At 52.3% G+C, this 15,930-nt stretch overlaps 6 protein-coding genes across 6 annotated transcripts; 4 read left to right on the forward strand and 2 right to left on the reverse strand.

Moving 5' to 3' along the window:
• Window positions 1-760: 760 nt before the first annotated feature.
• On the forward strand, window positions 761-2,036 carry J4E87_007016 (uncharacterized protein; the record flags this gene model as incomplete). Its single annotated transcript, XM_049378615.1, has 2 exons — window positions 761-800; window positions 925-2,036. 2 exons carry the CDS (start codon window positions 761-763, stop codon window positions 2,034-2,036), a joined length of 1,152 nt encoding a protein of 383 aa, XP_049231636.1.
• Window positions 2,037-4,122: 2,086 nt separating this feature from the next.
• On the forward strand, window positions 4,123-5,036 carry J4E87_007017 (uncharacterized protein; the record flags this gene model as incomplete). The annotated part of the gene is made up of 3 exons (XM_049378616.1): window positions 4,123-4,129; window positions 4,547-4,912; window positions 4,993-5,036. 3 exons carry the CDS (start codon window positions 4,123-4,125, stop codon window positions 5,034-5,036), a joined length of 417 nt encoding a protein of 138 aa, XP_049231637.1.
• A 686-nt stretch (window positions 5,037-5,722) lies between these two features.
• Window positions 5,723-6,418, forward strand: J4E87_007018 (uncharacterized protein; the record flags this gene model as incomplete). The annotated part of the gene is made up of 1 exon (XM_049378617.1): window positions 5,723-6,418. One exon carries the CDS (start codon window positions 5,723-5,725, stop codon window positions 6,416-6,418), a length of 696 nt encoding a protein of 231 aa, XP_049231638.1.
• A 1,425-nt stretch (window positions 6,419-7,843) lies between these two features.
• J4E87_007019 (uncharacterized protein) lies at window positions 7,844-10,182 on the reverse strand (the record flags this gene model as incomplete). Its single annotated transcript, XM_049378618.1, has 4 exons — window positions 7,844-9,031; window positions 9,087-9,138; window positions 9,852-10,117; window positions 10,177-10,182. The coding sequence occupies 4 exons, from the start codon at window positions 10,180-10,182 to the stop codon at window positions 7,844-7,846; spliced, it is 1,512 nt and encodes a 503-aa protein (XP_049231639.1).
• An 81-nt stretch (window positions 10,183-10,263) lies between these two features.
• Window positions 10,264-11,445, reverse strand: J4E87_007020 (uncharacterized protein; the record flags this gene model as incomplete). Its single annotated transcript, XM_049378619.1, has 1 exon — window positions 10,264-11,445. One exon carries the CDS (start codon window positions 11,443-11,445, stop codon window positions 10,264-10,266), a length of 1,182 nt encoding a protein of 393 aa, XP_049231640.1.
• Window positions 11,446-12,464: 1,019 nt separating this feature from the next.
• Window positions 12,465-15,431, forward strand: J4E87_007021 (uncharacterized protein; the record flags this gene model as incomplete). Its single annotated transcript, XM_049378620.1, has 2 exons — window positions 12,465-13,154; window positions 13,509-15,431. The coding sequence occupies 2 exons, from the start codon at window positions 12,465-12,467 to the stop codon at window positions 15,429-15,431; spliced, it is 2,613 nt and encodes an 870-aa protein (XP_049231641.1).
• Between the last annotated feature and the right edge of the window lie 499 nt (window positions 15,432-15,930).

Raw genomic sequence — 15,930 nt, forward strand, 5'->3', positions numbered from 1 at the left:
TATCGGAAATGGTTGCGGTCGCAGTCGCAGCCGTATATCGGGTCAAGTCGCGACCCGTAAAAGGAAGTCGACACTACCGAGGACGGTGGAGGATTACATTGAGCTATAAACACTTGCTGGAGCATTGTTATCACGGTACGTGGAGGGACCACGAGGCTTCAAAATGTATATACCCGGAATTCCACGCATCACTAGTATTGAATTGGAATGTCATGCTCATAGTGTACAGCAATTCGACAAGTATGCGCCCACAACTTGTCGATGCAAAAAAGATGGACTTTTTAGCAAAAACATACAACAGCGGGGATTCGCTAGTGGTCACCCACCTAACTACTAATCCGCCGGTACAATGCTTGTATATGGCTGAGCGGACGGGAAGCCTAATTCTCATTGTCCTATGGTCGTATGTGAAGGAATAGGAATTTTCACGGACTATAAAATAACCAAAAAGATCTCTCACATCGTCTGATTTAGCGATGCTATCGAAAGACAAGGCGGATAGCATCCCGTCTCTCCGCTTATCGCGTCATCAGGCCCTCTGGCATGCAATCGCCTGCTGCGGGGTACTCTAATCGAGAGGTTGTCAACGCCCTACTATTGCACGTTACATATGTACCTGCAGCATGAATGTGCCCTAGGGCGCATGAGACATGTAGCATCGGGCTGTGTTTATAGCGATGGAGGTATAAAGGAAGTATTCACCATCTCATCTCTGTCTCCCTCTTTTGTCTCGAGACCGGGATAACACAACTTCGCAAACATGAGTTCGGAGCCGTTCACGCTAAGGTGGGGTATCTTGGGTACGCACAACCAAGCCTGATTACACACGATGAGAGAAGGCTAATTGATCGTAGCGACGGGAGGTATAGCCACAAGTACAACACCCTCATCTTCCTTAACCTACCCATCCTAACACCACTCCAGCCTTCACAAAAGACCTCCTCATCGATCCCCAAACCCGCGATGCCTCCGATATCCGTCATGTCGTCGCAGCAGCAGCATCTTCCACGTCGGCAACCCGTGCCAAGGAATTTCTTACATCTGTTGGCGCACCCCCCACAGCACGCGCCTACGGCTCCTACACCGAACTCGTCTCCGATCCCAATGTCGACATCATCTACATCGCCACCCCCCATTCCCACCACTACCACCACGCCCGCCTCTGTCTCAGCGCCGGAAAACATGTTCTGGTCGAGAAACCCATCACCGTCAACGCAGCGCAATGCCAGGAACTAAGGAAATTAGCGAGAGAAAAGGGGAGGTTCATGATGGAAGCCGTGTGGACGCGTTTCTTCCCCCTCTCGCGGGAAGTCTGCGCCATTGTTAAAGAAGGGAAGTTGGGCGATATAAAGCGCGTATTCGCCGACTTCAGTTTCTGGAATGATGTGCAAAAGGAATTCGGCACGCAGCATAGGATGGTTAACCCCGATCTTGCGGGCGGCGCGTTGTTGGATCTGGGGATTTATAGCCTAACGTGGTTGTTCATGGCGTTGTACCATGTGCAACCGGAGGGGAAGAGGGAAGAACCGGTTGTGAGTTCGGCGGTTAGTAAGTGTGCGACGGGCGTTGATGAGACGACGACTGTGCTGTTGCACTTCCCTACCACGGGTGCTCACGGCGTAGCAAGCACGAGTATCATCGTCGCCACTACACCCAACGCGGACCACCCCAACCCCGGCGGCGACGCAGTAAGGATTCAAGGTACACTTGGCGACTTGACGGTGGATTACGCGCCGAAGCCGCGCACGTATACGTTGACGCCTGCTGCGAATGAGAAACGAGGGAAGTTGGCGGACTTTGAGTATCAGGTTGTTGATAAGTTCATGGAGATACCGGGGGGCGGGCATGGTATGTTCTGGGAGGCGGATGAGTGTGCGAGGTGTATCCGCGATGGGAAGCTGGAGAGTGAGGTGATGGGTTTGGAGGAGACGGAGGTGGTGATGCGGGTAATGGATCAGGTTAGGAAGCAGGGGGGTGTTGTGTATCCAGCAGTGATTGAGAGTACGGAGTCGCCGCTCGATGGGTTTGGGGTGTGAGGAGTGGAGGTGATTTGGCTCACGAATACTTGAGTACTATGGTCATAGTGACATTGCCTTACGATTGAGCCAACTCAGTTGTTTATACTGACGATACTTCTCACGTCAGACCACTATGAGCTCACTCAAATCTGCATCGTTCTATAAGGAAGACGATTCCATTTCCAGTATTTCCTTCTTCTCTCACTCCCGTTCCCACATCGCGATGGGTCTTCTTAGATGTATTGCATGAACCCTGCAAGATCAGAGAAATCCAATACCACGTTCTTCGAGGGATGCGCTACCACAGCAGTTGAACCTGTGATATCGGAGGTGTGACCCCGAATATAATTGTACTCAGGCCATCGATGTCCATTCGAATCCCTCGCCAGCGTGCCATATACCGCTGGATCTGGCTCCAAACTAGGCTTGATGCTAAGAACCTGTAGATTAGATCCCCTGTCAACCACAAAGCGGAGAATGTGGTTGGCAAAGTCTTGCATGGCGGCCCGACAGACAAGCGCGGCCTGATTGCCTGACAACTCTGACAAGGGTTCTTCGACGTCAAAGGCGGGGCGATTTAGGATTCGGAAGACTTGTAATGCGGGCAGTGCAGAGACTGCGGCCTGAGGGTTTGTTAGAGACTACGAGGTATATGATAGAGACTGGGTCTTACCAGCACATTCCCGTATTCTTCATTAGAACTGAACCGAATCACAGGCTTCGAGAGAGAACCCAAATCCAGCGGTGGCATGTCTATTGCCAATTGTTCCAGTTTGGTGCATCCGTTCAGCATAGAGTTTATGTCTGCGGCAGAGTAACATCTGCTACTTTCAGAATCTCCAGTTCCCAGCATGAGCGACTCTAGTGTTTTATGGTGGGCCATAACATAATCTTTGGCAACCAATCTGTGCACAGATAAGTCTAGCTGGAGGTCAGAGAGCTTCGGACATGTTTTGAGTAGCAACTCTATGGCTTGTACAGTGTTCTCTGACTCTGTGAGTTCAATGGGAAGAATGAGAATGAGCTCTTCCAATTGGCCGACATTACTGGTGTAAAACGATGAGACACCTTTCAGAAAGGAGATCTGGTCGATGCATCCTTCCAACTGCAATACCTTCAGATTGGATAGATGTAGATTCCCGTCAATCGCTTGATCTGCGGTTGTCGCAACCCTTACATTGTAAAGTCGTAATATTGTAAGGTTCGGGAATAGTTGATAATCTTTGGTATGAGACAGTATCGCGCATACGGATACGTCAGTACGAGTGTCAAGCGATTCAGTATTCAGCGCGAGGTCCGTTATCCTTGGACAGCATTGAGAAACGGACTTTAAGCTGTGGAAGATGCGCTCCCCTTGCGTTTCATGTGGGTTGATGTTCAACACGATCTTGGAGACCTCAGGCAGTAGCGGGCCCATCCATGTGTGATGATCTTCGGACTCGAGTTCGACAAGATCCAACTGGCCAGGACAAGTAAAGGGGCACCACGCGTTTATATCTTCGATCTTGCGTTGAGACTGTAGAAGTACTTGGAACATGAGGGCTGAGATCTTATAAGTGCTTTCGAAGCGACGGAGTCTATCTCGTGGGATTGCTGCGATGAATAATATGACTCGATCCGCTCCCTCAACTGAGAGCGTAGATTCGAGGATGTCCAACTCGCGGACACGGCTCGTGATTCCAGACTGCGGATGCAGGAGAGTTGCTAGAGACTGGACAGAGGCATTGCGGAAGTCCGCCTCGAATAGTTCCCACATCATGGGTGCCATGAGGTCTCTGCATGCGCGGCTGACAAGACAGACGCTACTCTGGTCAGGCTTTGATCGAATCTGTTTGGGCTGTTAGAGCTTTTCATAGATGTAAAATTTATTATTACTCACAAACGCAAGCACATTGCCGACCATTTCGGCCGGCAAGTCGGCGAAGGTCGCATACGCCATGTTGCGTTCGGAAGGCCGCGAGTTTCAGTCGGTTGGTTGGGCAGTCGTGATCAAAACAAGTAGGTGACTAGCGAGTGGAGTGAGATCAATCGAGGTGAGAGCACGTGGCTCGTGCGGTGTTTGCTCCTGCACCGCCAAGACTTGTGGACGCGATAAGGGTCCATCATGGCCGGTGGGCACAGGAAGGAGCGTATTGTTACTCAGCCATGCCTTAGTCCAATCTTATGCTGCAGCCTGGAGGTATCTACTGCGTCCTCTCTGTTGTGTATCCACATCCTCAGTACCGTCGGCGCAGTGCCTTTGTGCGCCAGACACTGGATAAGCAAAGTTGTCATCATCAACCGAGTGTCAGTAACTTTCGCGTCTGTACTCAGTATCTGTACAGTGGTTCTTGTCGTGCCTTGTCGTGCATCCCCTAACATGCTGTGAGGACAATATTCGCGAGCAGCGGCCCCGTCGCACCTTCCAACCGCATACCTCACCTTTGCTGGTACCTCATCTTCTCTCAAGCCTCACTCGTTACTTCACTATATCCATGTCAGTAGCATGGCGCTGAAATGACAACAAGCGAAGCGGCTGCGTTCTCTAGAGTTCTTCAAGCGTATGCGATTTGGACCTCCTCCATACGACGACGCCCACAAAGACGACAGTTCTTACGCTCTGCTTGTCGGCTGTGAACCAGAAGATAACTTCGCCTTCTACGAAAAGAAAGAACCAGAAGTTGGACTCAGCGATGAAGTTTCGACTACTGCAGCGACCGTCAGAAACACCGAGGCCGGCAAAAGCGAAGAGAGCGCGACCGGAAAAGAGGAAGAGGATGCAATCCCGACAGAAGAAGATAGCGAGGCCGAAGAAGATATGAGTGAGGCCGCAATGCGATACTTCGAGGGTCTCCAGTCCAACTCAGAACCCGAAGACTTTATGGACATGAGAATGAATCTCATCTACGAGTGCAGTCGATCGCGTGGCATGGGCTTATTGCATACTCCACGATCCAGCCATACATTGCAAATGCTGTGGTACGGGCTGGACAAGTCGACTCATACTTCAATCTCTTCCTCGAGCCCAAGTTCTCGTAGTAGCGGGCGAGCCTCTCCCAGGGGATATCAACGCACAGCGTTCATGTAGTCGATCTCAAGGCCTGGTCCAATCGTAACCCTAGAAGCTCGTTGCTTCTTCCGCTCTGAGCTGCATCATGGTGTCGCCGAGGCGAGGGTCTGGTTCAAGAGCGCCAGGCATCCGACAAATCCGTTTCGAACGTGCACTTGCACTATCCTCGTCGCATCTGCTGAATGGAAATGCGCGTACACATATATTGCGCTTTGGGAGGATGGAGGTTCGTCGGACGCATCGTTTTCTGGAAGATTGCTCGGAAACAGGGTACGTCGGTGTCGGCGCGTGATGACGTTGGAAGGCCCTATTTAACCGTCAGCATAGGTAAGCCACCCTGCCCACACCCCACCATGTTGGAATAGTGTTCTTTTCTACTTCCTCGTACTACCTCATACTAGAAAAAAACTAAACTAGTTCGCAGACTACGTTCGATTAAAAACTTGCAAAACAGGTAGCCTAACATCAACGTAGGCTCCAGTGTGTTCAGCCTTTTCTTAGGTTCCAAGGTTGACGTGCTACCATGTCCTTTGATCAAGCAGGATTCATCACACTCTTGACAGATTACTACGAGTTTTGCAATCGAGTGTTCTGGGATAATTCTGTCGTCGCTCCAGCACCCAAGCATGGCTGGCCATCCATCACAAAATCCACCATGGCCAACCTGAACAAGACTGATGCAGTCATCGACCTCCTTCGCCACATGCCTTTTGCAGACTTCGTTGAGCCAGACAAAGCCTACGGCAAGCACGTCATCATGAAGAACACACGGATCCAGGATTACCGCAGCGATGCGATGCAGAAACGGATCCGCGACGGGGAACTCGAATACCACGTTGAGCCTATAGGCGATCCCTTACCGCCGTCATGTATCTCCTTTGGTAACAGCAACGGGCGTAATGGCTACAATCTCGTCATCAACACGGCTGATGGGTACGTCTACTGGGGGGATCCTAACGGCCAGCACGATGAGCCAGCGCCAGAGCTCAACGCAGTGGTGCAAGAGCGCTACGCTGAGGACGAGAACGAGCGTTGGCGGCAGGGCTTCAACGTATATTGCCCACGCGATTTTTTTGCACTCTGCAAACAACGATTCCGCGAGCTGCGCTGGATCGGTCTACAGACGGATATCATCGAGGCGGTACCGATGTACTGGGAGCTTGATGACGCGGACAACGAGTTCAAGTCGCTTGTGCGCAAAATGAGAAGAGCCGGGTGGCCGGGAGACGGGCAAGGACGGGACTGGGACCGAGAGGCATTTCAAGCGGCGCTCGAGGTGTATAGCGATGAAGAGGGCGAAGATGACGTACAGGCGGCGACAGATGGGCTAGGTGACACTTACGTTCACTAGATATATCGCGTTAGTATGAAGGGGTAAAGGGACTGTGCAAACCAAGACTGTCCACACACTTCATCCGGGGATCCAGCTGTTCTCAACACAACACAGCGCGACATCGGGAGTTTTGACCGACCCCAATGAGCATGCAGTCTTCGAGTACCTCATAGAACGAGCCTCCGCCCCCGGTTCGCCTTTGTCATTCAACATTCGCGCCCAGGGAGATCGTAGGGATGAAGGAGGACCTCGTGCCGCCCTTCGACTGCATCGACCCGTGCAGTCTTTACCGGAGTTGTTCCAGGTCGCTGGATGTTGATCGGAAGTTCAATTTCTCAGTGGTCTTGAAGATGGTATTCAATAGGGAAATTGTACACTTTATTATACGATGCAACTGCGGCTATACAACTGGCTGATCATCTGGTAGCTAATGTTCCGGCTTAGCAGAAAAAAGAGTGTAGCTCGCTGTAACGTATTTGTGTGGTTCTGATATCTGCCGTACGACATGCACGGTTGTCGAGGAGGCTCACGACGCCTTGGTCGGTCTTCTGTCGCACCTGCATGTTCTTGTTAGCACTTCTCTGATATCCAGAATCCTTTTCGAAAAGCAACGTACCAAGGCAAAAACGTTGCCGACCAATTCGAGCTGTAAATCAGTAAGGTTTCTGTGCGTCGTGGCTGAATGTGGAGGTTGTCGGGGGCAGATGCAGAAGCAGTTGAGGTAGTAGCAGCCTCGATGAGAAGTAAGAAAGGTGTGTCGGGAGAAAGGCAGGAAGAACGAGCAGCTCTTGCAGTGTTAGCTTGCTGCCAAGACTTGTGGAGGTGAACAGAGTCCTTCACCCAGCATACGATAGAGCGCATACTAGGTTTTACTCCGATGTGGTACACGCTGAAGCATGCGTTACCCTCATGATTTGCATACTACGAGATACAATACAGTTTTAACCCCACGATAGACATTAGCTAGAAAAGCGCCTGAGGATGAAGTCGCCAGGGTAGTTCCTCGATATCTTCTCCATCTCAACGCGCGCTACACCTACTAGATTGCTGCCCGAACTATCTCGAACATTCCCGCGCGTGTGGATATACCAAGGCCAGAAATAACGATCTTCCATCGGCATACCCTCTTCAAAATCATCAGTGTCAAAGGATTCAACTAGGAGGAGTCTCGGGACTGTACCACACTGCGACATGTGACTGAAGATCTGATCGCCGAAGTGTTCCATGGCAGCCTCGCACGACGCACGGAAGCTGCGTTCCTCCATCAAAGGCGTCTCTTCAAATGTCTCCGAATCATAAGAAAATGTGATATCAGGCTCGCTAAGTATTTCCATGGTATGAAGACTGGGATGTGCGGCACATTGTGCCTACGATGCCAATCAATAAAGATACCAATACAAAAAGAACATTACTTACTAGTACATCTTTGAAAGAGGCACAATCCTACTCATTTGCGTTGAATTGAAATCCGTCCCCGACCTGTGTGATATATCCGCGATCGCTAGGTGGCAGATTGATGGCCAGTCCTCTGAGCTTTGTGCACGCCCTCAAAATTACCCCTACTTCGTCTTCCGAGTAGTAGTGCGACTGAGAATCCGTACTTTCGTTTCGGGATTTTTTGATGACGAGGTTACGGAGCGTTTCAGCGTGAGGCAGAAGACAACTTTTGTCGACAAGTTTGCCATTGCGAAGATTTAAGTCGAGATTCTCAAGTCTAGGGCAGACTTTGAGAAATTTTTCAATGGATTCTGTGGTCTTGACCTGTACATCGTGTTCACCATCGTCATGGTAGGGATCAGGACCAGGTAGATCGATGCACAACTCCCTTAATTTACCGGGTGTCTCAATGTACGATTCTGAGAGACTCTCGAAGAACAGCGACATCGAGCTGCAGTCCTTGAGTTGCAACTTCTCTAACCTTGCAACGTCGAAGTTGTGGGAGAACTGATTTGAAGCATCCGGTACCAAGCTCATTGCCTCCATTTTGATAGACGTTAGATTGGAGAATAGGCGACTTTCCGGCGATAGCCAGAGCAGTCCTTGTAATGAGATCGGATCTTCATGTTCGCCTGACAATTCCAGCCTTTCGAGACTCGGGTAGAGGTCGATAAAGCTCTGCAGATCCCGGTAGACTTCGTCGACCTTGTCTTCCCTCGTGCACTCTAGAATGAGAGTAATCTCCTCCAGTTCAGGCGTCAGCGATGCAACCCTCGCGCGGGATTCCTGGGAAACAATATGTGTGGCACGCGTCGAGCCAAGGCAGAGAGATGGAGTTACTGCATAGATTTTCTCGAGCTTGGTCTGCGATCGCAACAATTGCAAGAAAACCTCATGCTCCATGTCGCCGCCATAGGCCTGGAAAATGCGGAGTTTATCGCGTGGAAGTGCCAAGATCAACGACTCGAGACGGTTCTCCGCATCCTCATCCGTAAAGTCCGCAAAGCATAGATTCCGTACATGTGGGAGGATCCCAGAGTTAGGATCTAATAACGTCGTCAAAGAGCGGCCAGGGGAAGAGCCTTGGTGATCACCCAAGCTGAATTCAAGCTTTTCCCACAAGATAGGGGCCATCAGCTCCCGCCATGAGCGGCTGACGAGACATACAACCCCTTGATCTTTCTTTTGCCGGATCTAACAGATGTATTAGCGCTTTCTGGCTTGCAGAGCGGCAATGCTCGGAACTTACGAAAGCGAAAACATTGACAACCAGCTCGGTTGGCAGATCGGAGAACGTCGCGCTGGCCATAGTGGTGTGGGATCGTGAGCGCGGATTGTCGCGATCCTAAGTAGTGGAAGGGGGAAGTTTGCGCGTCGCGGGTGGACGGCTCAGCATGAACATGGCTCGTGCGACGACGCGTCAATGTGTTGCCCCACCAACCCCGGGATGCAAGCAGGGGGATAGTTTTATCGTCGAATATTTCTGGACTGTAGGCAGATTTCGTGAGGGGGCTGTGATCGCGAAACCAATTACTACGAGATGATGAGATGGAAGAGCAAAGTAGAATTGAGGTCGAAAGCGTGTCGTCGGATGGACCAGGTACCTAGGTAGTGAGGTCAAAGCGCCAAGGCTCTAGCACGATGCAAGGCAAGAGCGACATCATTGAATGCACAACTTATAGAGTTTAATGTGAGTAGCATCGCATAATCATGATGGCTGTGTTGGATCATGCGTATATGTGCGTCAAATGCTGTTACGTGAAGCGGCGGCAACTTGGTGTCGCTGAACATCCAAAGGTTTGCTCGCTCCTTCCGCAATACCCTCAGCTACCTACATACCCAGCTCCCATATTAAACGCGTACTCATCGTCCCCAATATCTACCGCTCACTATATTAACCCATCAGATACTCGACCCCGCCATACGCATCACAAGCGACTCTTTATCATCCTGCGGATATCGATCCACATGCACGGCCATCACCTCCCTCTTCCCTCTCGCATCACAAACATACCCTTTATTGAACAGACAAGCAGGCCACAGACACTCATTGAAGAGCTGGTACGTGATACTCGGCCGAGTTTCGAAGAATAAGGGTGCGGTACCGCATTCCGCCATGAAGCGCATTATCTCCGTTGCGAAATTCTGGTACAAGACGCGGGCTAATCGGTGTTCTGAGGCGCTGAGCGAATCGGACTTGTGTGCTATTTCGATTTCGCCGAAATTTGCGAGGTACAATATGCGGAGGGTGTGAAGTGAGGTGTGCTGGGCGAGTACGGTCTGAATAGGTTATTAGCTGGTGGTCTAGTGGTGGGGAGTAAGTAGGCTCTGGGACTTACAAGCATGGCTTCGAACTCAGTCTCTACATATGTGAGACAGTTCTGGGGTCTTCCTAATTTGAAGTCGTGGGCTAGATCGATAAGGGATCATAGATTTACGGCAGGGAAATTAATGGCGACGTCTGCGAGCTCTGTGCAAGCGTTTAGAATCGCTTTGACGTCTTCCACGGCAAATGAGCGCCCTCCCCTCTCCTCACCGGTACCCAGTTCCAGTGACTTAAGCTTAGACTGAGCGATGATAGCGTCTTTGTTTATCAAGGCATGGCGCGATGCGTCCAAGATGAGCTTGTCAAGTTTAGGACCAGTCTCGAGGAAGCGTTGGACAGCCTGAATGTCGTTGTCGGGATGAAGTGAATTAGAAGGGAAGAAGATCTCCAGATCGTAAAGATGGGAAAGATAACTGCCGTCACTGTTGGCGCGTTGTACCAGGAGGTTATCTAAGAAGGGCGCCATGTCATTGCAGCCAATCAGTGACAATGTGCGAAGGTTAGCAAAGTTCATGTTCCTGAAAATCGCCTTGTGGCTCATTCCAAGGTCGATAAGCTTCAAACGGAGGGTAGTGAGACTAGTCAGAATCGGCTCTTTTATGTCATGCTGTAGGACGTGTTGCATGTACAACCGGTCGAGTGGACGATCGTCAAAGAGCGTGCCCACTATGGACAGGGTCTGCAGCTTTGGAACGTATGTGAGAAGTTTGCGGTAGTACTCAAAAGAGTTTTTCGCAACCTTCGGATGGCAATGAACATATACAGCTAGTCCAGTGAGGTCTTTCAGGGGAGGCTCCATCAAAGGACCAGCTGTGTGGAGAGGAAGTGGCCCCTTGCCCGTGAAGGCCTCGTCGGGCCTGATGCGGAAGTTCAATTCTTTGAGCTTCCGCTGGGATTTGAGGAGCATATGGATGGTATGACGGCTGGGTCTCAACGTGGTGGCCATGAAGTGCGTGATGCGATCGTGAGGTAGGGACGTTAACAGTAGACGTAATTTGTGCTCGATTTGGTTCATTTCAAACGAATCGCCCGCGACTCGTCGGGGTGTTGCTATGATAATCCGTCGGATATGAGGGAGTATCAAGCTCTGAGAATTAACAAGTGCTTCCATGGACTGAGATTTGCTTAGCAGAAGATCGGTGTTCAACGTGTACCACATCAGTGGCGCAAGATTAACGCGCCATTTGTGGCAAACGAGAGAAATGGCTTGCATATCCTCTTTTCGTCGGATCTCATCAAAGATCATGCTGAGCAGCTCTGTTGGAAGGGCGGAGAAACTCATCTTGGCGAAAGCTGCGTGGAGTTGAGTCGAGACTATCTCGTGTGGGTAGAAGTTGATAGTGAGACTGAAGGGACTTGATAAGCGTAGCCAGCGGTGTCGACGCGCAGTGCGCAGGAGTCACTGATGAAATGGTCATAGTCCTGGTTTCACAGACCTGCTTGCTGCCTTCAATTCACTGAGTCGAAGAATACCTGACTGCATCCTTCGACCCAAGAGGTACGTCACATTCGACGACAAAGCAGGCAGGGTGCAGAACATCGTGAGAGATACAGAGTGGCTGAAAACGGTGACTGTTCGCACCATGATACCGTCTTAGACTCCACGCGGCGCGACACGAGTGTTCGCCCCAGAAAGGTCGTAGTCGGTGTAGTGGCAATAATCCAAGAGCGAGGTTCGGCCGGGGCACACCAGTTACAGTGGCAGGTACGACCAAAAGGGCTTGGGATGATTGCCACTCGATAGGCATTGTCGCATATTCAGTGTAGAGCGTAAATAGGCAGCCAGTCAGGGTGCAGAGCAGCGGTGGTAGGGGTTCGGATGGTGCAGCGACATGGGTGTGGTGAGCAGTGGTGCGTCGGCTGATCCAAAAATAGACGGACGATGCTGGGGTACCGCTCAGCTGGCATAACTGACCAAAATGCCCCGAAGCAGGCAGGCACGACCCGCCATAGCACCTGAACGACCGCAAATTACCACCCGCTGGACCCTCGACGACGCGACTCCATAGCGCGCTGCAACGGCAAACGACGTAATCGCCCTCTCGCGACTGCCCTGACCGAGCGACGGCGCTGGGCGCATCGCATCCTATCGTTGGCCCTCTTCGCGCTGCACTCGCCGGCTCCGCTGCGACAGCAGGCGCTGCGTGAAGACTCCTTTGGGGCCAGAAGAAGCAAACCTCGGGACTGGCTCTATATCCATGGCCTGCTATTGGCATTAGCGCGGCCGCGAATCATCTCGACGCCCTCATGGCATGCTGACGGGCCGAGGAAGCAGCAGAGCGCGTTACACTGTGGAGAACCATGCAGGTCGACTTTGGCGACGAGGGAGAGACGGAGCACAGCCTGCACCTGACAGCCAACGCCCACCAGCACTACGAACACGCGGGGCCTGGCAGCGGGCCGGCCTACTCGCCCTTCCGGCATCCAGGCGGCGGTGGTGTAGCAGCGATTGATCCGGGACTGGAGCAGAGCACAGGTGCCAGCCGCAATGTGCACACGCCCATTCCCCAGTCCAGTCACCTACTTCAGCCAGACAATGCCCATAACCTCGCCCACGGCTTCTACGCCGACATGCGCAGCTCGCAGACTCCCCCGGCGTCTGCGCATGCCTCGCCGCGCTTCGCTGCCATATCGCCCACCAGCCAGCCGCGCCAGCCATCTGCCCACTACGAGCCCGCCGACCGCGACACGCCATCGCGCAATGTAGCCGACGACACCATCGACGACGCCTACGCGACCTTTATCCTCTACTGCAACCCCAACTTCCCCACCACCATCGACACGAGCGAACTCGTCAAGCTGTTCCGGACGCCGCCCAAGAGCGACGGCAACGCATTCAACACATGGACCCTCTTCGAGCTGATACGCAAGCTGGACGCCAAAGAAATCAAGACATGGACACAACTGGCGCTGGATCTGGGCGTCAAGCCGCCAAACACAGACGAGGGACAGAGCACGCAGAAGGTGCAGCAGTACTCAGTCAGACTAAAGGTAAGACCTCTTCAATTCACTCGCATTCTTATATCCGGCAATCGCCGAGTCATTTTCTACACTTTTCCGAGTTCTGGCCCTGTGGGCTCCAACAACGTCTCATGCATGTCATCCGGGTCGTGCGGCGCAGTCGACTTCAGCCTCAAACGCCTCATTGTGATCCGAACCACCTACTTGGTATCCGGCGCAGTGTGCGAACCGAGCCACTCACTATGTGAGATATCTGCGATGTACTGTTGCTCACGAGTTGATCGAAGATGGGGCCTCTGCAGGTCAGAGGGGCAGCGCATTCCGACCTGGCCCCCAATCACTTGTCATTTCATACATCAATTCGACCTTTGCTAATCATCACAGCGATGGATGCGCGCCATGCACATCGACGCCTTCTTCGAGTATCTGCTGGGCAAGCAGCATCCCTACTTCCTGCAAATACCTCCTCCCCACAACCCCTTTCCGGCTGACGGGCGGGATGGCGTGCCTTTGGAGGAAGATCTGGCGATCCGCGCTCTCGATCCCAAGTTCAAACCGAAACGCGGGCGGCGGAAAGCTGATGACGGAGAGGACGACATCGACTTTGACGAAGGCACACCGGCTCGTAAGCGCCCGCAGTTGGATACGTCAATACCGTTTGGCAACGTGCTGCAGCCCCAATCAGCGTACCCCACTAGCGCCCATCCTCACAACATGCACGGAGGCTTCCTCACACCTCAAGAAGCGTGGACTGCAGTCTCAACCGTCACACCCTCTTCGGCTTTAACAGCAGCTTCAGCACCAAGTCGTTTAGGCCAAAGCCTGACACCATATACCGATTCGCCAATGTCTGGACAACACATACGATGGCGATTGAATCCTCACGACACGCCTCAAACCCCTCATCCACTTTCCGCGGTAACACCACAATCCGCATACCCCTTCTTCGATGAGCCCCAGTCTGCTGTCACGCCTTCCAGTGCGAGATCACGCTCTCGCCGGCGTCACGGCCCCGCTGTATCGTCGGCATGGTCGACCAACAACACCTCGTCTACCGGCAAGCTTCGTGGCCGGCCGCCGAGCAATCGATCATTTCGAGATGGACCGTACAACACGTTTCCAGCCAATCCGAAGACCAAAGAAGGCCCACCAATCGACCGCACTCCAGGCAATCTGACACCGATAGTTGAGCGGGCGCACTCTGACCCTCCAGCACCCGAGAACTCCTTCCGCTTTCCGCCAACACCAGCATCTGCCATATCGCCTTCCAAGATGGAAGGCCAACTCATGGGTGGTGCGCCACAGAAGCAGCGACTGAGTCTCCAGGTCCCTCCAAATGTCGGCAACCCAGTAGTGCGATTAGTCACACCAACAGTCCTCGTCAACGGAGAACAAAACGACTCCCCAGGCACGGGCTTAGGGCCTTCCCCGATAAGCGCCGCCTCAACGCAGGTGTCGCCCGCACATGGCTACGAGCAACAAAGCATGTACCAAAAACAAGACAACAGGCCAACACACCAGACCTACCACGGCGCGCTCACGCCGTCCGAAACACCCGCCCAGCATCGACCACCTCCCCCAATCCGCTCGCAAACCTCGCCAGACCTTTCCACCACCTCCCCGTCTCTCCCTTCAATCCCTCTCGAAACACTCAACCGCGCCTTAGCCGCCGAACTAATCCGTGCCCCGCTAACCGGGCGTCGGAAGCGCTTAAGAGGCAACGAAGCAAAGACCCTGGCCACTGCTATCCTCCAACCACTCTACTCAAAACCAACATCCGGACTTCCTTCTTCCCCCGCCAAGGTCATGTCCGACCAAGCCCTTGGCATAGCAATAAGCAGCTGTCTGGGTCTCACAAGCGCAGTCGGCATCGGCATCGGCGGCCCTACAGGCGGCGTCCGTCGCGTCGAGTGCATACGCTTCCGTATTGGAGGTGATGGCTATGAAAGTCCCATCGACGACGACGAAGACGATGGTGATACCACTGGAGATAATCTACGGTCGCACCCTGGCAACTCAGGTAGTCGCATAAAAGAAACTTTTGACGTCTTCTTCGCTGTGAACTTTGGTGGGTTAACCGGTGAATGGGTTGCCAAGGGTTTGGAAATACGAAATGACAACAGTGAAGACGGAAGTGGAGAACGAAGAGGAGATGGCGATGCGTCATTAGACAGGGATGGTCCTGGGGCAAGTCAAATGACGCCCGCGGCCTGGAAAACCAAGTTCCTAGACATGCAGCGGCGGTTATGGGAGAGGGAAGAGGAGGTTAAGACCCTCAAGGATCGCATTCTTGAGGCTGTGTTGTAGGAGAAGGAAGTCCTTTCATTCGTGTCGGCAAAATATAGGGCGGGTTGATGTTCTCATTTAATGTTTGTGTATATTGGGCGTATATGGAATGGTTAGGTTGGGAAAGGTTGGGAGGTTGGATCTGCTATATACCCCAATTTGCTGTTTGGTATTCTTACTCTTGGGATTGGGATGGGTTGGATGTGATTGGGTTGAGAGTGGGGATGGTAGGGGAAGGGTGTGTGGATCGATATATGGAGGGGAAAATCTTGGATGTAGGTAGCATAGCGTGTAGGTTGGCTTTGGATTATATGCATAGTATCGTTGTATCTTGATCACATGTTCCTCTTGAGTGCGCATGAAGTACTGTCTGCATGTGTATCGTCTCTTAATACTTAGTAGCTATAACCATTCTATATATGCCTCTTCCCTTTGTGTCTTTTGCTATCCAAGTTCTCGCTATACTTAGCTTTGTATATTGGCGAATTGGACAGCATAAGCCACAAAGGGAAGAGGCATA

Source organism: Alternaria ethzedia (genome assembly GCF_023757985.1).
Source record: "Alternaria ethzedia strain BMP 0044 chromosome Unknown scaffold_18, whole genome shotgun sequence".
Taxonomy (NCBI): domain Eukaryota; kingdom Fungi; phylum Ascomycota; class Dothideomycetes; order Pleosporales; family Pleosporaceae; genus Alternaria; species Alternaria ethzedia.